This window comes from Taudactylus pleione, unplaced genomic scaffold (assembly GCF_031769625.1).
Source record: "Taudactylus pleione unplaced genomic scaffold, aTauple2 ptg000523l, whole genome shotgun sequence".
NCBI classification, from domain to species: Eukaryota; Metazoa; Chordata; class Amphibia; order Anura; family Myobatrachidae; genus Taudactylus; species Taudactylus pleione.
In genome coordinates this window covers 149,685-174,693 of record NW_028284925.1, presented here as the reverse complement: position 1 = coordinate 174,693, position 25,009 = coordinate 149,685, and the positions used below count along the sequence as shown (strand labels likewise).

General features: G+C 49.0%; 1 protein-coding gene across 2 annotated transcripts; it reads left to right on the top strand.

Moving 5' to 3' along the window:
* The first annotated feature begins 194 nt into the window (after positions 1-194).
* On the top strand, positions 195-23,908 carry LOC148501237 (protein FAM162A-like). Of its 2 annotated transcripts, XM_088450740.1 has the most exons (6): positions 195-316; positions 14,745-14,840; positions 16,874-16,979; positions 17,392-17,500; positions 23,020-23,144; positions 23,747-23,908. In XM_088450740.1, the coding sequence occupies exons 1-5, from the start codon at positions 262-264 to the stop codon at positions 23,095-23,097; spliced, it is 444 nt and encodes a 147-aa protein (XP_088306866.1). In that variant the 5' UTR covers positions 195-261; the 3' UTR covers positions 23,098-23,144; positions 23,747-23,908. The 2 variants fall into 2 exon arrangements, with proteins under 2 accessions (XP_088306866.1, XP_088306865.1); XM_088450739.1 differs by having other exon boundaries at positions 23,020-23,908.
* Positions 23,909-25,009: the final 1,101 nt, after the last annotated feature.

The window sequence follows — 25,009 nt, the reverse complement described above, 5'->3', positions numbered from 1 at the left end:
AACATGGCCGCCGGAATGAGGACATATACATGTGGTGTTATCAGCAGCGTACTCCTATTGGCTGAATTACTCCAGTCTCTCACATCCTATTGGCCAGCTGTGTGTGCTGTCTCACATCTCAATGGTTGGCTCGGAATTATTCCTTTCACCCTATTGGCTGATGGTTTGACTCTCCGTCGGATTCCATTGGCTGCGGGGCACGGGGCAAGGCTTAAGTTGGGGGTCAGGCAAGGCACTTGCCGACATTGAGCTTCTGAGTCCATGCTGAGAATGCTGGGAGCAGCGCTACGGAGGAGCGGCCTGCGCTCATTGGCTGGTAGGTGGTCATGTGATACTTCCGCGGAGCCTTTGGCATCAAGTACATAGGGCCATAGTGCGTTCTCTCAGCTGAGTCCTGTAGGTGGCGCTGTTACCCGGAGTGGGGGAAGGGAGATCGCACTTCTAGTAGTCACCTGCAGCCCTGTAGAATGATGAGAGCTGCAGCCCTATATAATGCAGCCCTGTATAATAATGAGAGCTGCAGCCCTATATAATGCAGCCTTGTAGAATGATGAGAGCTGCAGCCCTGTATAATAATGAGAGCTGCAGCCCTATATAATGCAGCCCTGTAGAATAATGAGAGCTGCAGCCCTGTAGAATGATAATAATGACTGCAGCCCTGTAGAATAATAATGAGTGCAGCCCTGTAGAATAATAATGACTGCAGCCCTGTAGAATAATAATGACTGCAGCCCTGTAGAATAATAATAATGACTGCAGCCCTGTAGAATAATTATGACTGCAGCCCTGTATAATAATAGCTGCATCCCTGAACAAGCCACTTCCCTGTACAATTCCTCCCTTACTACTTCTCTGGACTCTGTTGCTTCGGTAATAACTACTCACCCTCGCAGATCCGCACCACAACCCTGGCATTCCAAATGCACCAGATACCTGCAAAACTGTTCTCGAACTGCCGAGCGACAGTGGAGAAGATCACACTCTAAGGCTGACTTCCTCCATTTCAATTTATTCTCTCATCCTACAGTGCTGCCCTGACCCTCTCCAAACAAACATATTTCAAGAACCTCATCTCCTCCCAGTCCTCAACCCCCCGGCGTCTATTTGCCACTTTCAACTCCCTCCTCTGCCCTTCCCCTCCTCACCTCCCCTCCTCGCTCTCTGCCCTTGACTTTGCCACCTACTTTACATCTAAAATTGACTCCTTACGTGAGGACATCATATCCCATCAGACCCTCAGCACTCCTCCCCCTCCTTTCCCTGACCACCCCTCCCCTTCTGCCTCACCAACTCTGACATCCTTCTCCCCTGTTTCTGGAGAGGAAGTCATGGCCCTCATCCAGTCCTCCCCTCCTTCAACCTCCCCTCTTGACCCAATCCCTTCCCGTCTCCTCTCCCACCTGTCTCCTTCTGCCTGTTCCCATCTTGCTCACCTCCTTAATCTCAGGCAATGTCCCTTCTGCATTCAAACATGCCCTTGTCTCCCCCATCCTTAAAAAACCTACCCTTGTTCCTAACATACTTTCCAACTACCGACCCATCTCTCTTCTCCCTTTTGCTTCCAAACTCCTTGAGCGTATTGTCTACAACCGTCTTCCCATCTTTCTTTCCTCCCACTCCCTCCTTGACCCTTTTCAGTCTGGCTTCCATTCTGTCTACTCCACTGAAACTGCCCTCATGAAAGTCAGCAACTACCTCCTTACTGCCAAATCCAAAGGCCACTACTCTCTGCTCAGTCTCCTTGAACTCTCTGCTGCTTTTGACACTGTAGATCACCCTCCCCTCCTGAAAATCCTTCACTCTCTCTGTTTACATGGCACTGCCCTCTCCTGGCTTTCCTCCTACCTCTCTGACCGTTCCTTCTGTCTCCTCTCATGACTCCTCCATAACCCCCCCCCCCTTTTCCACTAACAGTAGGAGTTCCCCAAGGCTCTGTTCTTGGACCTCTTATTTTCTCCCTCTTCTGCTGTCTCTTCATGGATGTCCCAGTGCTTTCTTAAACTTAACATGTCTAAGACTGAACTGATCATCTTCCCACCCTCTTCCACTACCTCACTTCCCACAATTTCATTATCTATTGCTGGCACAACTATCTCTTCTAGCCCCAAAGTGCGCTGTCTTGGAGTTATCCTGGACTTCTCCCTCTCCTTTAAACCACACATTCAGCACCTCTCGCAGTCCTGCCCTTTCCAACTAAAAAATATCTCCAGGATTAGACCCTTCCTCACCCAGGATGCCACTAAAACCCTCATCCACTCGCTGGTCACCTCCAGATTGGACTACTGTAACCTTCTCCTAGCTGGCCTCCCAGTCTCTCACCTCTCTCCACTACAGTCGGTCCTCAATGCTGCTGCTCGGCTCATCTTCCTCTCCAGACGTTCTACATCTGCTTCCCCTCTCCTTCAAGCCCTACACTGGCTCCCCTTCCCTTCAGATGCCAATTCAAGGTTCTTACACTCGCCTACAAAGCGCTCACCAAATCCTCTCCCGCATACATTTCTGACCTTCTCTCCTTTCACACTTCCGCCTGTCCGCTTCGCTCAACAAATGCCACCTCTCCTGCCATCTGATTACTTCCTCCCACTCCCACCTCCAAGATCTTGCCCATGCTGCTCCCTACCTTTGGAATTCTCTCCCTATCAGACTCTCCACCTCTCTATAAATCTTCAAACGGGCTCTCAAGACCCACTACTTCATCAAGGCTTTTCAGCACTCATCCTAACCCACCTCATGCTCTTTCCTCCCTATCTTCCCCTTCTGTGTCACGCCCGTCTGTCTGCCCCTCCCCTTCTGTGTCACACCTGTCTGCCCCTCCCCTTCTGTGTCACGCCTGTCTGTCTGCCCCTCCCCTTCTGTGTCACGCCCGTCTGTCTGCCCCTCCCCTTCTGTGTCACGCCCGTCTGTCTGCCCCTCCCCTTCTGTGTCACGCCTGTCTGTCTGCCCCTCCCCTTCTGTGTCACGCCCGTCTGTCTGCCCCTCCCCTTCTGTGTCACGCCTGTCTGTCTGCCCCTCCCCTTCTGTGTCACGCCCATCTGTCTGCCCCTCCCCTTAGAATGTAAGCTCTCATGAGCAGGGACCTCTTCCCTCATGTGCTTCTCTTTACATTTTCTTCTGCTCTCAACTCCCCATAAGGGCACCTAACACGTCTCTGCCAACTCCCGGCTGCTTATTGTGAGTGTTTAATCGCTATTGCAGCAATGTATATAAATCGTGTCCTTGTCCTGCACTGTAATGTACTGTAAGTTACTTGTTTCTTGTTCACATACTAGTTTTATGTACTATGTAAGGCGCTGCGGAACGCTTGTGGCACCATATAAATAAAGGATAATAGCTGCAGCCCTGTATAATAATAGCTGCAGCCCTGTATAATAATAACTGCAGCCCTGTATAATAATTGCAGCCCTTTATATTATTATTATGGGCTGTAGTTATTAATATATAGGGCTGCAATTGATTATACAGGGGTGCTATTAATTTATAGTGGTGCAGTTATTATTAACAGCTGCATACCTCTAAATTAATAGTACCCCTGTATAATAATCGCACCCCTGTATAATAACTGCATCCCTATATAATAATAGCTGTTGTTGTATATTATAACAGCACCACGATATAACTGCACCCCTATATAATAACTGCAGTTGTACATAATAACATCAACAGTATCTCTATATATAATAACTGTAGCCCTATATTATAATAATCATAATAGCACCCCTATAAAATATCTGCAGCCCTATATAACTGCACCCCTATCTAATAGCTGCAGCTGTATATAATAACAGCACTTCTATATAATATCTGTGGCACTATATAATAGTAGCACCCCTATATAATAATACTAATCTATAGTGCTGCAGCTATTATGTAGGGGTGCTGTTTTTATTAACAGCACCCCTGTGACCCTATGACCTCTCTCGTTACCCGATCACAGATTAGTTTTTATCCTCGCTGGATATTGGGGTATCAGGGATTCCCTCTTATCGTCAGAAACTGCCTGTTACTGACTCCGCCCACTGCGCCGTGGTTGCGTAATGTTGCTGCCACCACCAAACTCCTACCATAGACACTTGGGACCGCTTCTTACATACACCCAGGCACCTACCGCCGGCACCTGGAACCGCCACTGCTGTGTATGCGTCGACGAGCTGCGGCCACACCTCCTGATTGGTGTCGGCTGATACCCACTAATCCCTCGCAATGGAACAGGCCCTGCACGGCAGCTGGCAGAGTGTGTGAGCTTTGAGACACTGGGCTCAATCCAGAACAGCCGGACAACGGAATAGTGTTTGCCGCAATTCTATTGTCGGAGGATTCAGCTGTAGTCGTTTGTAAAGGCAAAGATGTTTATTGCTAAATTAGTCTTAAAAAGACTCTTCCCCTTGGCCTAGGGGGTCATCATACAGAGGATACAGCAGTACAATCTTTCTTGATGTTCAAAAAGATACACACAAACCAGGCCCTTTATATATAGTCAGAAAACATAATACAGCAAGGTGACATCCTCCCACAGTTGGTCTTGTAACCCAATCAGACCATCTATCCCAAATGTAATTACAACTCACAACCCCCAGGAACTGGTCATTTACTTTCATCCTTTAATAGATTTATCACACAGAGGCCCTGATTCAGAGCCGCTCGCTCTGAATCAGGGCGTCTTTTTATTTTTATGGAACGGGCCACCTGGCCGCTCACATTGCTGTGGGTTGCCTCCCACAGCTAATGCAAGCGGCCAGGATGATGGTCGCAATGGTCAAGACCATCGCGACCATCGGGCTTGCGACGAGACCCTTGTGGTAGGGTCTCGTGGCCGCAAGCCCCAGAGAGCTTTCGGCTCAAACAGAGCCGAAAGCTCTCCCACTGACATCACTTGTGATGTCAGTGGGGCTGCCCCCAAACGGTAGGCGTTCTCTTGGGAACGCCTCCGTCTGGGCATCCACCCCCCCGGCCCGCCCACCAAAGGGGGCGTGCTGTCACTCAACATCGACAGCATGCCCCCTTTGGTGCGAGACCCAGAGCAATGGATTGACCGTCGCTATTCGGGTCTCGTACATGTACACGACGGAGTCGGCTCCGTCGTGCGCATGCGCTCTGGGCCACCATCGATCCGGTTGCGAGCGCTCTGCGCTTGCGACCGGGTCTGAATCAGGCCCAGAGTCAAAATATCTATGTAGGATACCCAGCAATAGTTTTGACATTAGTCTTCCCTCAATGTGCAGGAAATCATGGAAAACAGACTGTTTTATCCCCAAAAGCTCAGACACACAAGAGACCACCTCAGGGGCCGTATCATAGGAAGTGCTGTAACTAAGGTTTGGCCATATGACCCTCCTCACACCTTCACACAGATAACTTCAATTCAGGAGATCACTGACCACAACAGGTCTCTCCATTCATCTGGCCTCCTGCTAGGAAATGACAATCAGCATCTCATTTCCTGCAGTCACAGGAGCTGGTCATTCATTATCTAGGCATATACAAAAACAAGAGATATGGTAAGAACTTACCTTTGTTATCTCTGTTTCTACGAAGTCCATAGGGTCCACAGGGTTGACCTTGGGGTATAGCTGGATCTGGATCCACGGGCACCACGCAGTTAAAGCTTTGCTGCTCCCAGGATGCACTTGGGTCCGTCCTCCTCTATACCCCGCCCCGGCCACAGGCACCTCAGTTGGTAAGCAGCTAAGGCCGGAGGAGGAGACTAAACAGAGAGAAGGAAGACTGGAACACACAAGAAACCATACTCACAGAAATGGGAGACGGAAAACCGGTGACCAGCCACACAGCCCATTTGAAGCCAGGTGCGTCAGGGCGGGCGCCCTGTGGACCCTATGGACTTCGTAGAAACAGAGATAACAAAGGTAAGTTCTTACCATATCTCTTGTTTTCTACTTCAGGGTCCATAGGGGGTCCACAGGGTTGACCTTGGGGATGTCCCAAAGCAGTTCAACTAAGGGCGGGGACGCTCCTGTGCTGAAAGGAGTACCCGGCGCCCAAAGGATGCATCCTGAGAGGCGAAGGTGTCAAACGCATAAAACCTCAAAAACGTCTGAATTGAAGACCAAGTAGCCGCCTTACACAGCTGAACAGCGGAGGCGCCACGTCTAGCAGCCCAAGAGGGACCCACAGAACGAGTGGAATGAGCCTTAACAGAGGCTGGCACAGGTAAACCCTCCTGCGCATAAGCCTCACAAATAACTGAACGAAGCCAACGGGCTATCGTTTGCTTGTTGGCAGGCCAACCCCTCTTGTGAAAACCAAAGAGGACAAACAAAGAATCCGACTTCCTAACCGAAGCAGTCCGGTCCACATAGATTCTAAGTGCCCGGACCACATCCAAGGAAGCCTCACCAGCCGAAAGATCAGGTGACTGAAAAGCTGGCACAACAAGTTCCTGATTAATGTGGAACTTTGAAACCACTTTGGGCAAAAACTCAGGACGCGTGCGGAGCACTGCCCTGTCCTGGTGAAAAATCAGAAAAGGAGGGCGACAGGAAAGCGCCCCCAATTCTGAAACCCTCCTGGCCGAAGCAATTGCCAGGAGAAAAATGGTCTTAAACGTCAGCCACTTGAGCTCCACCGACTCAAGCGGCTCAAAAGGAGGACCCTGCAAGACCCTCAGTACCACCGTCAAGTCCCACGGAGCCACCGGAGGCACGAAGGGAGGCTGGATCCTGAGAACACCTTGGAAAAAGGTGTGAACGTCTGGCAGTGTAGCAATCCGTCGCTGAAACCACACGGACAAAGCAGACACATGAACCTTCAGAGAGGCCAGGCGTAAGCCGAGGTCCAAACCCGATTGAAGAAATTCCAAGATTCTGGAAACCCGGAACACCTGCGGATCATAGTTTCTGGATTCACACCATTGAAAATAAGTGCGCCACACCCTGTGGTAAATCCGCGCGGAGGCAGGCTTGCGTGCCCTAAGCATGGTACCAATCACTGAACTGGAGAAACCCCTAGACCTCAAGACTGCTGTCTCAAGAGCCACGCCGTCAAAGACAGCCGACCCAGATCCGGGTAAAGGCAGGGCCCCTGAGACAACAGGTCCCGACGCTGAGGAAGAAGGTACGGAGCGTCGATGGAGAGGCACCTCAGATCGGAGTACCAAGTACGTCTGGGCCACGCCGGAGCCACCAGCACGAGCGTGCCGCCGTCCTGCTTGAATTTCCGCAGAACCCGAGGAAGTAAGGATATCGGAGGAAACAGATACGCCAGGTGAAACGTCCATTTCACCGACAGAGCGTCTACCAGACAGGCGCCTGCGTCTCTTGTCCTTGACCCGTAAACGGGCAACTTGTGATTGTGACGGGAGGCCATCAAGTCCAGCTCCGGCAGCCCCCACCTGTCCACGAGTAGCTGAAACACCTCTGGGTGAAGCGACCATTCCCCGGGATGCACATCGTGACGGCTGAGGAAGTCCGCCTCCCAATTGAGGACTCCGGGAATGAAGACTGCCGAGATCGCTGGAACATGACACTCCGCCCAAGCAAGAATGCGAGACACCTCCGACATTGCTGCCCGACTGCGAGTTCCCCCTTGGTGGTTGATGTACGCCACCGTGGTGGCGTTGTCGGACTGCACCTGAACCGCCCTTCCGTGAAGAGCGGGGCCGGACGACTGCAGGGCCCTGTACACAGCCCGCAGTTCCAGGATGTTGATGGGGAGAAGTGCTTCTTCCGCGGACCAACGACCTTGAAGCGATAATGAGCCGGAGTGATGTTTCAGGATAGCAAACCTCAGATACCGCTGATGTGCCGGTGCTATGGGCACATGGAGATATGCGTCCTGGATATCGAGGGAGACCATATAATCCCCGGGTTCCATCGCCAGAATGATGGAACGTAACGTTTCCATCCTGAACCTGGGAACTCTGAGGTATCTGTTCAGAGACTTCAAATTCAGGATAGGGCGATGAGAACCATTGGGTTTCTGTACCAGAAACAGAGTAGAATAGTACCCCGTCCCGCGCTGAGACTGCGGAACGGGAACAATGACCCCTGCTTGTAGCAAGGATTCTATAGCTACCTGAATCTGACCAGCTTTGGTCTTGTCCAGAGAAGGACTCGTACAGAAAAACTGGTGGGGCGGCCTGAACCGAAAAGACAGGGCGTACCCCTGAGAGACTACTTCTCGAACCCAGGCATCCGTGGTGGTATTGTGCCAACACTGGGCGAATTGGAGAAGTCGGCCTCCCACTCTGGGGTCCCCCAGAGAGAGGCCCGTCCCATCAGGCAGCAGGCTTATCCTCCTGCTTGGAAGAAGGGCGCCGAGCACTCCATGCCTGCTTCTTGGGCTTGGGTGCGGCCTTGGTCGCCGAATGTCTCGGGAAGGACTGGCCCTTGGCCTTACCCTGAACCCGAAAGGACCGAAAGGCAGAGCTCCTCACCTTAGCCGGCGCAGAGGCCGAAGGGAGAAAAGCCGACTTGGACTTAGCCAAAGTATCCACTATTCTGTCCAAATCCGGACCAAATAGTAAATCACCATTAAAAGGCAAAGCCTCCAGACCCTTTTTTTGAATCTGCATCAGCCCTCCAGGACCTCAGCCACAGGGAGCGCCGAGCAGATACCGCTGCAGCCGACACCCTAGAAGTGAGCAGGCTGGCATCCAAAGACGCTTCCCCAATATAGGAAGCTGCATCCCGCATCTGTCCCACTAACGCTCTCTGGATATCCGGAGCCTCATCAGGAAAGGTATCCTCCAAGGCATTGGCCCATGCCTCAATGGCTTTAGCCACCCAGGAGATAGCCATGGACGGGCGAGCCACCGCCCCGGAAAGAGAATAAATGGACTTTAAACAAGTCTCCACCTTCCTGTCCGTGGGATCCTTCAAAGAGGAGATAGACGGCAATGGCAACGTCGCGCTTTTGATCAAGCGGGTAACGTGGGAATCCACCGCCGGCGGAGTTTCCCATTTCCTGCAATGAGCTTCAGGAAAAGGATAGTTCGCCGCCAACCTTTTCTGTGGATGGAACCTCTTACTAGGTAATTGCCAGGCCGCCGCCATATGATCCGATAATTGATCAGACAGGGGGAACACAGTTGAGGTCACCTTGGCCTTTTTAAAATTAGGAAACTTCGACCTAGGAGCCGGCGCATCATCCTCAACATGTAGGATAGCCCGCACCGCCCTAACTAAGGCTGGAACATTAATGGAGGACTTAGCTTCCACCTCCTGCCCCATGACATCAGAGTCAGAGTCCTCATGGATTTCTCCATCATCTGAGGACACTTCCGAGTCCGACAACTGCGCAGCTAGTGAACTCACAACCGGACGTTTAGACACCCTTGGTGGCACATCCCCTTGCAACATAGACTGAAACGCCGAGGATGAAGCCGCCAGACTCTGTACGGAGCTGGATAGAACATCCACCCAAGGCGGAGGAGCCGTCGGAGCAACACTCTGCAAAGGCACTACAGACTGACACGTCCCTGGGGAAGACTGCACATACACAGGCAGTCCCGAGTAAGGACCCACAGTCTGGGCCCCGGGGGAAGACCGCAACATTTGTGGAACCCTCGGGGAATGGGAGATGGTGGGCTGCGGTAACGCCCTAGAAGGGACCGCTGATGGGACCGATAACCGGTCCGCAATAGACGCCAGCACCTGTGAAAACATCGCCCAAGGAGGGTCCTGTGATACAGGGGGGTTGGAGGGGCCCGGTACCAGCTGGCACCGCCCGCACAGACCATCCTGAGATAAGTCCTCCCCATCAACTCCAGCAGCACAGCGTCTGCAGGAAAATAACACAGGAGCCACAGAGCGCTCAGTCTCCTCATCCGACATGATACCGTAAATACAAAAGAAATAGGTATCACCAGAGGAATAACGGTTTTAACACCCGCGCACTCACCAGTATGCGAAACAACAGCCCAGAAATGGTACTGTGTAGCACACAACAGTATGTGACTGACCCCACAAATACGTGTTTTATATATGTGAGGGTCTCAGAAAAACGCCCTTCCCCCACACACCTGCCGGGCCGTAGGAGAAGGAAAGGGATAGTTATAAGCTGACAGTAAGGAGAATAAGTCACAGACAGGCAGCACTAGCAATAGTCACATACAATGCAGAACAGTTATACTCACTGCACCTTCCGCTACAATCAACCGCCCAGATTCAGTGTCTGGGAGGGCTATAGCGCTGTGTACACTGTCCTTTAGCAGGGGAGAGGTACACAGGGGGACCGGTCCACTTGATACCGCCTGGGAGTCTGCGATGTGCCAGTAAAGATGGCCGCCGGAGACCTCAGAGGAGGAGTGGCCGAGAGATAAGAGCAGCTCAGCGACGCCAGACTGCTAGTTGAAAGGTGCGCTGAGCTGAGGGGAGGAGCCGCTAGACAGGGAAGGCTGCCTCCCCTGGCTAGCAATTAACCCCCGGGTTGCCGGTCCCGCTACCAGCCTGATACCCTGGTGGTCTAGCGGACACGCGGGGTATTCCTCAAATGAGGGGGAGCCCGCCGCCGCCGCTAGCGCCTCCGGTCTGTCCCCAGAGACCGGAGGCTCCTGACTGCATTAAAGTATCCGCGGGCCGCCGCACGCGGCGACCCGCGGCTTACCTGATCCCCGTCGCGTCCGGCAGCAGTCAAGGGAGTCCCCAGAGCCCGGCTAGTACAGGCTCTGGGGTCCCGCCGCGATCCCCAGAGCTGTACTGGCGTCGCGGCGCCAGCGGGGAGAAGGAGCGGCAGCGTGGACGTCCTAAAGGACAGTCTGATGCTGCCGCTCTAACAGTGTAAAAAAAAAAAGAAGAAAAAAATAAAAAATTTCTCTTTTAAAATAAAGCTTAGGGGCTGCTCCTGCAGCCCCACTGCGACAGGGTGACCCGACTCCGGCCGGGCACCAACTAAAACTGAGGTGCCTGTGGCCGGGGCGGGGTATAGAGGAGGACGGACCCAAGTGCATCCTGGGAGCAGCAAAGCTTTAACTGCGTGGTGCCCGTGGATCCAGATCCAGCTATACCCCAAGGTCAACCCTGTGGACCCCCTATGGACCCTGAAGTAGAAAGGTGCATTTAAACACATCTTAAATAGAAATACATTAAACATGTTAGACTATTAAATATACTCTGCTTTATACACCAATGCAGTACAGATCCGATGAGAGATTATATAATAAAAAAATGTATATGCATTATTGTTGGCACCAATCCCGTCGCCCAGTGCTGGCACTTTTCTATTACAAAAATGGTGCAGAAGGACGCGGGTTAACCCCTTCAGTTCTGTGGCGGCCATATTAGCCACGTGGGCCGTGTATATATAATATCATTTTACTCTGTAGTGCTGACCTGCACCACTATTCACCCCTGGCATGAAGTCTGTACCGTTACCGGTAGTGTCACCTGATAACAGCGCTCGGTAGAGGTTTCCCAGATTGGATCAAAGTGGTTCTCACACCAGTTCCAACATAATAGAATTTGGGATAAGATATTGAAGATTAGAGTAAATATTAGTGCGTAATCCGGCCAGCGCTGAATAGGGTTAATCACGTTGGGCTGCATTGAGTATAGTTTCCCATGTGACTCTGTAATGCTCGCTATGCGCATTAGTAATCATGTGACGCCATGTAAGCGCTAACAGGCAGCATTTATAGGTTATGTTACGGCCTTTAAGAACCGTAAACTTCCAACGCAAACGTATGTCAGTTTTCTGCTGACGTCAGGGGCGGCCCCAGCGGTCAGATCAGATGGAAGCGGCCATTTGTGGCGCGTTAGAGGCCAAATTATTTCAGCATCTCTAATAATGAGATCTGCGATATATAACTGACCTTTATCCAAGGACTGAAGATGAATTCAACCATTGAAGAGATACTTGTACCTATCATACAGTATGTGCTGGAGATTAGGGGTATTATAGGGACACTCACACCTTCTATACAGTATATACTAGGGATAAGTGGTAATAGGGGTATTATAGGGACACTCACACCTTCTATACAGTATATACTAGGGATAAGTGGTAATAGGGGTATTATAGGGACACTCACACCTTCTATACAGTATATACTAGGGATAAGTGGTAATAGGGGTATTATAGGGACACTCACACCTTCTATACAGTATATACTAGGGATAAGTGGTAATAGGGGTATTATAGGGACACTCACACCTTCTATACAGTATATACTAGGGATAAGTGGTAATAGGGGTATTATAGGGACACTCACACCTTCTATACAGTATATACTAGGGATAAGTGGTAATAGGTGTATTATAGGGACACACACCTTCTATACAGTATATACTAGGGATAAGTGGTAATAGGGGTATTATAGGGACACTCACACCTTCTATACAGTATATACTAGGGATAAGTGGTAATAGGGGTGTTATAGGGACACTCACACCTTCTATACTGTATATACTAGGGATAAGTGGTAATAGGTGTATTATAGGGACACTCACACCTTCTATACTGTATATGCTGCAGATAAGTGGTAATAGGGGTATTATAGGGGCACTCACACCTTCTATACAGTATATACTAGGGATAAGTGGTAATAGGTGTATTATAGGGACACTCACACCTTCTATACTGTATATGCTGCAGATAAGTGGTAATAGGTGTATTATAGGGACACTCACACCTTCTATACAGTATATACTAGAGATAAGTGGTAATAGGGGTATTATAGGGACACTCACACCTTCTATACAGTATATACTAGGGATAAGTGGTAATAGGGGTATTGTAGGGACACTCACACCTTCTATACAGTATATACTGCAGATAAGTGGTAATAGGTGTATTATAGGGACACTCACACCTTGTATACAGTATATACTAGGGATAAGTGGTAATAGGTGTATTATAGGGACACTAACACCTTCTATACAGTATATGCTGCAGATAAGTGGTAATAGGGGTATTGTAGGGACACTCACACCTTCTATACAGTATATACTAGGGATAAGTGGTAATAGGGGTATTATAGGGACACTCACACCTTCTATACAGTATATACTAGGGATAAGTGGTAATAGGGGTATTATAGGGACACTCACCTTCTATACAGTATATACTAGGGATAAGTGGTAATAGGGGCATTATAGGGACACTCACACCTTCTATACAGTATATACTAGGGATAAGTGGTAATAGGGGTATTATAGGGACACTCACACCTTCTATACAGTATATACTAGGGATAAGTGGTAATAGGGGTATTATAGGGACACTCACACCTTCTATACAGTATATACTAGGGATAAGTGGTAATAGGGGTATTATAGGGACACTCACACCTTCTATACTGTATATGCTGCAGATAAGTGGTAATAGGGGTATTATAGGGACACTCACACCTTCTATACTGTATATGCTGCAGATAAGTGGTAATAGGGGTATTATAGGGGCACTCACACCTTCTATACAGTATATACTGCAGATAAGTGGTAATAGTGTTATTATAGGGACACTCACACCTTCTATACAGTATATACTAGGGATAAGTGGTAATAGGTGTATTATAGGGACACTAACACCTTCTATACAGTATATGCTGCAGATAAGTGGTAATAGGGGTATTGTAGGGACACTCACACCTTCTATACAGTATATACTAGGGATAAGTGGTAATAGGGGTATTATAGGGACACTCACACCTTCTATACAGTATATACTAGGGATAAGTGGTAATAGGGGTATTATAGGGACACTCACACCTTCTATACAGTATATACTAGGGATAAGTGGTAATAGGGGTATTATAGGGACACTCACACCTTCTATACAGTATATACTAGGGATAAGTGGTAATAGGGGTATTATAGGGACACTCACACCTTCTATACAGTATATACTAGGGATAAGTGGTAATAGGGGTATTATAGGGACACACACCTTCTATACAGTATATACTAGGGATAAGTGGTAATAGGGGTATTATAGGGACACTCACACCTTCTATACAGTATATACTAGGGATAAGTGGTAATAGGGGTGTTATAGGGACACTCACACCTTCTATACTGTATATACTAGGGATAAGTGGTAATAGGGGTATTATAGGGACACTCACACCTTCTATACAGTATATACTAGGGATAAGTGGTAATAGGGGTATTATAGGGACACTCACACCTTCTATACAGTATATACTAGGGATAAGTGGTAATAGGGGTATTATAGGGACACTCACACCTTCTATACAGTATATACTAGGGATAAGTGGTAATAGGGGTATTATAGGGACACTCACACCTTCTATACAGTATATACTGCAGATAAGTGGTAATAGGGGTATTATAGGGACACTCACACCTTCTATACAGTATATACTAGGGATAAGTGGTAATAGGGGTATTATAGGGACACTCACACCTTCTATACAGTATATACTGGAGATAAGTGGTAATAGGTGTATTATAAGGTACACTCACACCTTCTATACAGTATATACTAGGGATAAGTGGTAATAGGGGTATTATAGGGACACTCACACCTTCTATACAGTATATACTAGGGATAAGTGGTAATAGGGGTATTATAGGGACACTCACACCTTCTATACAGTATATACTGCAGATAAGTGGTAATAGGGGTATTATAGGGACACTCACACCTTCTATACAGTATATACTGGAGATAAGTGGTAATAGGTGTATTATAAGGTACACGCACACCTTCTATATAACGTACTGGAGATAAGTTATTATAGGGGGTGTGTGTGTGTGTATATATATATATATATATATATATTATAATTATTATTAATGTGCCTCTGCACATGCTGTATATTTCCCCAGACAAATCGGCGGTGTGGAGCGGAGTCGCTGTTCCGAGGCCTCTGTGCGCACAAGTCCTGAGCAGGAGACGGCTGTGCAGTAAGCCCGATGATCCAGGTGAGTCCTGCCTGAAAATTACCCCCCGGTCTATCTTATTCCACCTGGCAGGAATTCTAATTGTGTTGGTCCAGAGGAAGGTGGCACAACTGCCCCCCCCCCCCCCCCCCTCGTTAGGCAGCTGGAGACTTATCCTGACAGGGGGGGCCTGGGAATCCTTCCTCACCCCACAATAGCAATGAGAGAATGTCCCTGGATCCACCCCCCACCCATAATGTCCTCTACTAATAACAGCGACGGATACCGTATCTTTTAAGAATGTGTCTGATCCGTCATTGCGCTCTGAGGTCATTATCCCATGGAGTAAATAATCTCGCAGGTTGCCCACCCTTACAGTAAAGACCCCTTCCTATGCGATACATCTTTCTTACATCTGTGACTGTAGATCTTCTGGTCCTTGACACACAACGCTTGTTAGACAATTCTTTTATAGTGACCTCTAGTATATTATTATTTATGCATTTTAATTATGTCACTTCTATGGCGCTTAAATCCCAAACCTGTTGTTTTCATATTGTTCTATTTTTACTCTATTATCCCTTAATTAATGAGGTTACCTGTCTCTGCACCTTTTCCAGCTCCTCTTACAAGGGCGTGCTCCTCTCCCTTTTCATGCATCCTGGGATATTGTCCGCTTTGGCAGCCGCTGCCTGGTGCTGTGCCGCTAACACGCTCTGATCATGCATGTAATGCAGGAAATGATACAGGATCTGCATGGGCGGGTCTTGGCTCAGTATCTGCATGGGCGGGTCTTGGCTCAGTATCTGCATGGGCGGGTCTTGGCTCAGTATCTGCATGGGCGGGTCTTGGCTCAGTATCTGCATGGGCGGGTCTTGGCTCAGTATCTGCTGAGAAGAACCCAGTGTCAGTAGGGGTCAGGATGGGGAGTTTGTGGCTCTCAACCCAACCCACCCCTCCTCCTCCTCCTCCTCCTCCTCCCCCCCCATCCCTGCAGCAGAGATGGGCTTGACCCTCTGTGACATCATTTCACTTTCGCAATGTTGTCACTGGCTATCATGTGACGGGATAAAGAATAAATAACTCCCTCCTCTGCTGCAGATACTTTACTAAGGATGTCTGTTCTGTCATAAGTTACATCTGAAGGGAGACTGCGCTTCGCTCTTAGCAGTGAAGGGGTTAAGCATCTACTCTTCCAGTATAACATATAGGGGGCGATTAATTTGTTTTGGGTGCTTATAAGTCCCGTCTAAAGTGTCCAGGAGCAATTTAGTTGTTTTGGCCGACCATCCCAGAGGCTGCATCTATAGCTGATTCCTGCTTGCGCCCTCCTGAGGTGCGAGCATAAAACCGCGTAAAGTAGGACTATGGGGTGGCAGCGCATCCTGCAATTAGCACAAAAGAAGGCTTGTTACGGGGCTAATCCCGTGCATCTGGCCGCGAGAATGTGACCCTCGCGGGGCTGGTCACGCAAACGATTGACTAGCTCCTGTCACTTTAGACGGGAGCTACAGGCGCCCAAAACAATCGAATCGCCCTCATAGGGCCTAATTTAGAATTGAGAGCAACTCGCAATAAGTGGCAATTTGCACCTTGGTTGCACGGCAGGTGGGGTAAATATAAAGTGCACAGGTGGACTTGGAGTTGGGAGGGGGCATGTCCTAGCGTAATTCTAGATTTCAGTGTAGAAGCAAAACCGTTGTTTCCCTGCATGCACATAAATGCGTTTGCAACCCCAGAATTGCGGCATGGATTGTTCCAGGAGTAAATTGCTGCTTGTCTGTTAATTTTTTTTTTTTATTTGCTCCTGAATGGGGCCCACAGAGCGCAGCCATAGATAAATAAACATTAGCCATAGACCGCAGTGGCATAGCGTCCATTGGGCTATATAAATATATATTCAAATGGACCAACCAAATATCCTATTTTATCCTGCAGAGACAACTCTGCTGAACATACATTGTCTTTGTAATATGTATTATATCCCATTGTCCCTTTGGTATGCTATAAGAACATTATCAATGGCAGGAACTGCAGCACTGTCTCGGTCACCTATCCTCTTGCCTCTTCTCTAGGTTCGTCTTATAAGATTCCCGGACACAAACCCACCGACTTTGAGAAGAAGATTTTGTTGTGGGGCGGACGCTTCAAGAAAGAGTCTGATATTCCCGAATTCATCTCGTGAGTAACGCAGCTATGTGATACATTGGGAGAGAGGGATACCCCAGCTGAACATGGTTAAGCCAGGCACGTAATATGGGGCACAGACCTCATGATCTATAGCTGGATTCAGCAACCAGCGGCTCTCTCGCTATAGTGGGACTACTGTTCCCAGCATGCCCATACTTCTGTTGGAGCCGACCTTTGGTAAACTCCGCTCTCTTCCGTGCGTTCTCCTGCCCGTAGCTGGCGATGTTACTGCGCAGCACCTGTCACACTGGAGATGATCGACTGCTACCTTCAGGGAAACTCTGCCAGCATGCGATGGGTTTGGTGTGGCGGTACCCCGATGGGTTAATATTTACTAGCGCATATTACAGTATACATACGAGAACCTCCCCACTTACTGTACTGTGTATGTTTTCTCTCCCAGCCATGATATGGTGGATGCCGCGAAGAGCAAGGTGCGCGTCAAGTTCTCCGTTTTTATGATGCTATTAACCATCTTGGGCTGCATCGGGATGGTCATCTCCGGGAAGCAGGTGAGTGCGCGGCACTATACCAAGCTAATGGGGGCTTATTAGAGGACAGTGGGTAACTGGATCTTCCTCACTTACCCTCTAATGTCTGATGGATTACAAGCAGATCTCCATTCATATTTCTTGTGGTTTTGGGACCAGTTTGGTTTAGACAGATGTGCTAGCTCGGATTGGTTCAGATTTTTCCCGCCAAATTTCGGTTCTCAGAGGCAAAGCGTCATCTTTCATGGACAAACATCCACTTTTGTGGGTTTTTGTCCATGAAAGATGACATTTTGCCTCTTTCTGAGACCCAAAACTTTGGTGGGAAAATCCGAACTGATCCGAGCCTGCACATCTCTAGTTTGGTCTAAAGCAATGGTTCCCAAACTCTGTCCTCAGGACACCCTAACAATCCAGGTTTTAAGGATATCAATGCGGCCAGCGTCTGCGATATTTCCCGCTGCGCAGGCACCTGAGGCGTACAGTATATTCACATCTTACACGCTGGTGTGTAGGGGTGCCGCGGCCTCGTGATTGTGGCCGATACTAAGTACGTGCGGAAGGCTGCGGTTGTTTTCCAGCACGCAATGTGTTCACAGATGTGGCGCTTTGTGCGCGCCGCTGATTCAGACCTTTATTCTACCTGGCTGTGCGAAGTATCTACTTTGGCATTCCGTGGATTACATGAGATAATGTATATTTTCAATTGTGACGGATTGCGATTATACGTATAGACCGAGATCAGACCACCCATATCTTTTATCTCCTATAAATGAATTGCCGCAGTTGGTGTGGGATATTGTAATGTACTTCCTATGAATTACAGCAGACATGTGCCTGTATGTCGCCAGTCTCTTCAGTCACACATGTCCTGGTTCAATTTATTGAAACATATTTTTATTTATTTACTTACAAACGGAAGAATAAAACTATAGTAGTAGATTATATCCATGACCGGTCCGGTGTTTGTAAAAACGGGCGAATGTAGAAAAAGTTCTGGCAGTTTGGACCAATAGACCACTACCGACAAGTGCGGACAGTGGAGCTCACTCAGAGCGCTCGCAAGCAGCCCGATGTCGCTGTACTGCGCATGCGCCGCGTCCGGCGTGCGTGAGCCCCGCTGAGCCACTGAAGTTAAGTCGCTACGGGGCTCTCAACAAGAAGGGGCGGCTGACAATGGTGAGTGACAGCTCGCTCCGTTTTGTGGGGGGGTGGCTAGATAAACGCAGGCGTTCCCTAAGGAACACCTGGTGTTTGTTGGGAGGTCTAATTGACATCACTACCGATGTCAGTAGTGGACTTCCTGCTCTATTCTCAGTCTATAAGAGCAGGGAGTCCACTCGGCCTTGCGGCAGCCTAGACTCTACCTCAGGGTCTCGTCGTAAGGCCGATGGTCGCGATTATTGCGATGGATTCCTTCCCACTCTCACAAGCTGTGGGTGGTCTGTGCTATGGCTGCGGTCACGTCCTGTTCTCAGTCTGTGCTATGGCTGCGGTCACGTCCTGTTCTCAGTCTGTGCTATGGCTGCGGTCACGTCCTATTCTCAGTCTGTGCTATGGCTGCGGTCACGTCCTATTCTCAGTCTGTGCTATGGCTGCGGTCACGTCCTATTCTCAGTCTGTGCTATGGCTGCGGTCACGTCCTATTCTCAGTCTGTGCTATGGCTGCGGTCACGTCCTATTCTCAGTCTGTGCTATGGCTGCGGTCACGTCCTATTCTCAGTCTGTGCTATGGCTGCGGTCACGTCCTATTCTCAGTCTGTGCTATGGCTGCGGTCACGTCCTATTCTCAGTCTGTGCTATGGCTGCGGTCACGTCCTATTCTCAGTCTGTGCTATGGCTGCGGTCACGTCCTATTCTCAGTCTGTGCTATGGCTGCGGTCACGTCCTATTCTCAGTCTGTGCTATGGCTGCGGTCACGTCCTATTCTCAGTCTGTGCTATGGCTGCGGTCACGTCCTATTCTCAGTCTGTGCTATGGCTGCGGTCACGTCCTATTCTCAGTCTGTGCTATGGCTGCGGTCACGTCCTATTCTCAGTCTGTGCTATGGCTGCGGTCACGTCCTATTCTCAGTCTGTGCTATGGCTGCGGTCACGTCCTATTCTCAGTCTTTGTAACAATATTACAGAATACAGTGATCATATAATGATGGGGATTGTAGTACACTGAGAGCTATATAGCCCGCACCAGGCTGCAAGGTTTCCCTGCGTGCCAGCTATGCCATTATATCTAGCCTTCTGTTATGGCCTAGCTCTTCTATTCCTTGTATTAGTAAGGATAGGATGCAGGATACCTCTCTGTCAGCCTATGGAAGAACAATGCAGCGAGACTAACATGGAAAATCAGAGGACAAGGATATTGGATCAGCTTTTATTAAATGCTCTGTAGTATTATTTTGGACACTGTAGGAGGGCGCAGAGCTCTACGTGGCAGGTTTCAGCAGAGTATTGGTATATGTTTGATACACTGAGGTTATGTTGGCGTTGCTGAATGCACCGGGTCCCGTGGTACAAGCGAGTTCTGCTGTGCGCTCTAAAAATAGGCCGTTCGGCTGCTTCATTCCTCCTGAGCGCTGATTAGGAACCGGGCAATGATCCATCCTGCAGCTCTCTGCTCTGTCCTCATCTCACTGCAGCATTCCTGCTTATCAGGATACCCTCTAAGTATGAATAAACATCACTATGTGTCAGCTTTGCATACAGGATCGATGGGGTTAATGTTGCTCGTATATTATTTATTGGATCAATCCCATAGTTACCTTATTCCTGCAGCTCTTCCGCTGTCTTGTGACTACAAGTACCAATATTCTCTGACAGGCCATGCTGGTACTAGTAGTTCTACATCAGGTGGAGTTCTTCCAGTTGCTCAGTCCCATCTTAGACACTGCACTGACGCTCGCAAGCTATAAATGCATAATCCCTAAGGAGAAAGTGGGTTCTGCTGTATGACCGCGCCATATTGCAGTCTAATGTCTCTTTATTCATTTATGTAAATCAAATTAAACAATATAAATGTGTTCTTCAAAATGAAGTAAAGTGTGAATAATACTAGATTGGCGCAGGTGTGACTAGTGCCCATAAGTTCTCATCGCTTTCGATCACGGTTTTATAATAAATCACTTCTTGTTTAAATGTATTTTTGATCTGCTATTAGACATTTTATATCATATTAAATGCTTTTGCTTGTCGGTCCTCCAGCAGGAATACATGTTTTGCAAAGATAATTAAATTAAATCCTCCTCCAGTTATAACGTCTGATTGCCAGTTAGTGGCCAATCCATTTTGCATACGCTAGTTTAGTAAGTTGCCATACCATATAGCGAATTCTCAGTGATACCGAGGGGGAAATTTACTAAAGTGAGAGTTTTTAGAAGTGGAGATGTTGCCCATAGCAACCAATCCGGTTCTACTTAACATTTAAGTAGCACCTTCTAGAAGACAATAGCTAGAATCTGATTGGTTGCTATGGGCAATATCACTTCTAAACCCTCTCACTTTAGTAAATTTACCCCTTAGTCTTGTATTGCCTTATTTGCAGCCCAAATCAATATTGTGTAGTTGTTCAACCACGTAGTAACTTTGTTGGATAATGATTCCTGTAATCTGATATAAGTGTTGCATTTTGATATTGTTCCTAAATCTATAATAAAATCAGTCTAAACTCTGTCTCCACCATTGGAGGCCCCACGCACCTCAGAGCTCTCAGTGGCTGCTAGACAGACACAGTGAGGCCCCACCCCCCCTCAGAGCTCTCACTGGCTGCTAGACAGACATACAGTGCGGCCCCACCCCCCTCAGAGCTCTCAGTGGCTGCTAGACAGACATACAGTGCGGCCCCACCCCCCTCAGAGCTCTCAGTGGCTGCTAGACAGACATACAGTGCAGCCCCACCCCCCTCAGAGCTCTCAGTGGCTGCTAGACATACAGTGCGGCCCCACCCCCCTCAGAGCTCTCAGTGGCTGCTAGACAGACATACAGTGTGGCCCCACCCCCCTCAGAGCTGTCAGCGGCTGCTAGACAGACATACAGTGCGGCCCCACCCCCCTCAGAGCTCTCAGCAGCTGCTAGACAGACATACAGTGCGGCCCCACCCCCCTCAGAGGCTGCTAGACAGACATACAGTGCGGCCCCACCCCCCTCAGAGCTCTCAGCGGCTGCTAGACAGACATACAGTGCGGCCCCACCCCCTTCAGAGCTCTCAGCGGCTGCTAGACAGACATACAGTGCGGCCCCACCCCCCTCAGAGCTCTCAGCGGCTGCTAGACAGACATACAGTGCGGCCCCACCCCCCTCAGAGCTCTCAGCGGCTGCTAGACAGACATACAGTGCGGCCCCACCCCCCTCAGAGCTCTCACTGGCTGCTAGACAGACATACAGTGCGGCCCCACCCCCCTCAGAGCTCTCAGTGGCTGCTAGACAGACATACAGTGCGGCCCCACCCCCCTCAGAGCTCTCAGTGGCTGCTAGACAGACATACAGTGCGGCCCCACCCCCCTCAGAGCTCTCAGTGGCTGCTAGACAGACATACAGTGTGGCCCCACCCCCCTCAGAGCTGTCAGCGGCTGCTAGACAGACATACAGTGCGGCCCCACCCCCCTCAGAGCTCTCAGCAGCTGCTAGACAGACATACAGTGCGGCCCCACCCCCCTCAGAGGCTGCTAGACAGACATACAGTGCGGCCCCACCCCCCTCAGAGCTCTCAGCGGCTGCTAGACAGACATACAGTGCGGCCCCACCCCCAGAGCTCTCAGCGGCTGCTAGACAGACATACAGTGCGGCCCCACCCCCCTCAGAGCTCTCAGCGGCTGCTAGACAGACATACAGTGTGGCCCCACCCCCCTCAGAGCTCTCAGCGGCTGCTAGACAGACATACAGTGCGGCCCCTCAGAGCTCTCAGCGGCTGCTAGACAGACATACAGTGCGGCCCCACCCCCCTCAGAGCTCTCAGCGGCTGCTAGGCAGACATACAGTGCGGCCCCACCCCCCTCAGAGCTCTCAGTGGCTGCTAGACAGACATACAGTGTGGCCCCACCCCCCTCAGAGCTCTCAGTGGCTGCTAGGCAGACATACAGTGCGGCCCCACCCCCCTCAGAGCTCTCAGTGGCTGCTAGGCAGACATACAGTGCGGCCCCACTCCCCTCAGAGCTCTCAGTGGCTGCTAGGCAGACATACAGTGCGGCCACACCCCCTCAGAGCTCTCAGTGGCTGCTAGACAGACATACAGCGTGGCCCCACCCCCCTTCAGACAGACACCCACGTCCCTTGCTGTGAGGTCACGCCTCCTTTTTGCATACCACGCCCTCTTTCTTTATTTGATAGAGCCGAGATCACAACCTGGATCAGCAGAGTCCATCTCATTTTATACAATATTTGATGCTATATCTGATCGTCTCCTGTGAGGTGTTTTTTCTCCTGATCGGCACATGCAGTAAAACGCTTATTATATATTTTAGGTTTTTTTGCAATTTCTCCAGACTTAGTTACAGAGATTTTATTCTGCGCATTGAACGATGTCTTGCTTTATGCTGTGTTCTCTCGCAGGCGGCAAAGCAGAACCAGTCCTTGCTCAACATAAATCTGGAGAAGAAGGCTCGAAGCAAGACTGGATCGGAGGACTAGTCTCCATCCAGACACCGAGGTCACGCCGCGTTTCACCGGCCAGCAATGTGTGTATATTGTAGCAGTAGTGGAAACCTTGAGCGTGACGGAATTGTCACAGTGTTAATCGTGCTGAGCACATTTATAGGGTGCGGGGCCTGGCGGACCATCAATGAATCTTTATACCACAGGTTCTCAAACTCGGTCCTCAGGACCCCAAACGGTGCATGTTTTCCATGTCTCCAGCACTGAATCAAGTGAAATAATTAGCTACACCTGTGGACCATTTAAAATGTGTCAGTGAGTAGTGAATACACCTGTGCCCCTGCTGGGTGAACTGGAAAACGTGACCTGTGTGGGGTCCTGAGGACCGAGTTTGAGAACACTACATACACTTATTCTATAGGGGGGGATGTAGTGTCACACAAGGGAGAACAAGGCTCACACTCATTCCGTGTTCCGTCTGGAGGCACCAGCCTGTTATATAGGTGCATTTACTCAGTGATGAGGCTAAATATCATGTTCTATAGGTCACTGGTTTGTGTATGACTTCACGTAATTCGTCCTGTGTTTGGCTTCCATATACACAGATATAAGGTAATTGATATTTAACAAAGTAATAATACATTAATATAAAATTAGAGTAAAGGTCCCTTTCCTGGATCCCCAGAACTCATCTCAGAAAGCGCTTTGGTTTCACTCTGATTGGTCATTATATCATCTGCCGGAAATGAAGATGGATTCATCGTCAATTGCAGCAGCAGCAACATGTGATAACCGTATTCCCTGCTATACCATTCACCATTTCCTTACAATAAACACATGTGTTTAAGTACTGTGTGTATACTGTCACTGCGTCATAAACCCTGCCAGGTATCTTATTGAAATGGTCTACAAGTGACATTATGTATAATATATTTGGAATGGTGTCAGGAACTTATCAGCCCGAAAGAGATTTGAGATGCGAATTGGTTGGGGAGAGTGGTATATGGCTGGGGAGATATATGTCACAGACTTCTGGCCGATTTCTCCAGATAAGCCAATCTGAGAATCGCCGCCTGTGACTTTTACAAGTTAACTCGGCACGCCTGGTTAAATACCTGAAAGCTGGCACCAGCAAAGGTAACTTTAATGCTTCAGCAGAAAGGTGAGCTTTTACTCTCACCTGCATACTCACTTAGAACAGTAGGTAACGTGGGCCAAGTTTAGGCCTTGGGTCATAAACACACAGTTCCAGAACTAGAATTAATGTTTTAATTCAAGAATATCTTCAAAGCTTGGTTACAAAAAGTTACAAGATTATTATAATATTAAATAAAAGGTTGCACACAAGTTGCTTATAATTTCAGAAATAAAATAAAAAGGGAATAAACAAACCATGCTTTTGTCTTACGTGATTTGGGGGTCAGGGCAGCCCCTAGTGACGAACTCCGATTCACTCTGTACCACACGATAGCCCCTCAGAAATGAACGCTGACCCAGAAGTCAGTTACAGTTTTATGCCTGTTTCTCCAGGCAGCTCTGGGTTACTCCCCTCCCTTGGGGTAGTTTAACGCTTCCATTGCTTAGGTGACTGAAACATAGGGTTTCTTGGTCACTTGAGCAGGAGTTAGTTCATTTAATTAATCATTGCTCACTCCATCCTGTTTGGAGCTCAGAGATTAGGCCTGTGTCCACAGAATTGGACACTTTCTTACAGATGGCTAGGGGAAAGATTTGACACCTGGTTGGTCGGTCTGTCTCTCCTTGGCCTGTAAGCCTGACCCCCTGTGGTTTCCTCACTTGAAGCAGGGATCACAGACATTAACTTATTTTATCAGAGCTTGGTCAAATGGCTGGTAATTTCCAGGGTCATCTATCTTATGTGAAATATACACGTTGACACAATTATAACTGCAGGAACGCAGAACTGCCTAACCTCTAATCACTCTAG

Coding starts and splice junctions, on each gene's coding strand:
- LOC148501237 (XM_088450740.1), top strand. CDS start 262: ATGCTGAGAATGCTGGGAGCAGCGCTACGGAGGAGCGGCCTGCGCTCA. Junction 16,980..17,391: donor GATATTCCCGAATTCATCTC/GTGAGTAACGCA, acceptor TTTCTCTCCCAG/CCATGATATGGTGGATGCCG. Junction 17,501..23,019: donor TGGTCATCTCCGGGAAGCAG/GTGAGTGCGCGG, acceptor GTTCTCTCGCAG/GCGGCAAAGCAGAACCAGTC.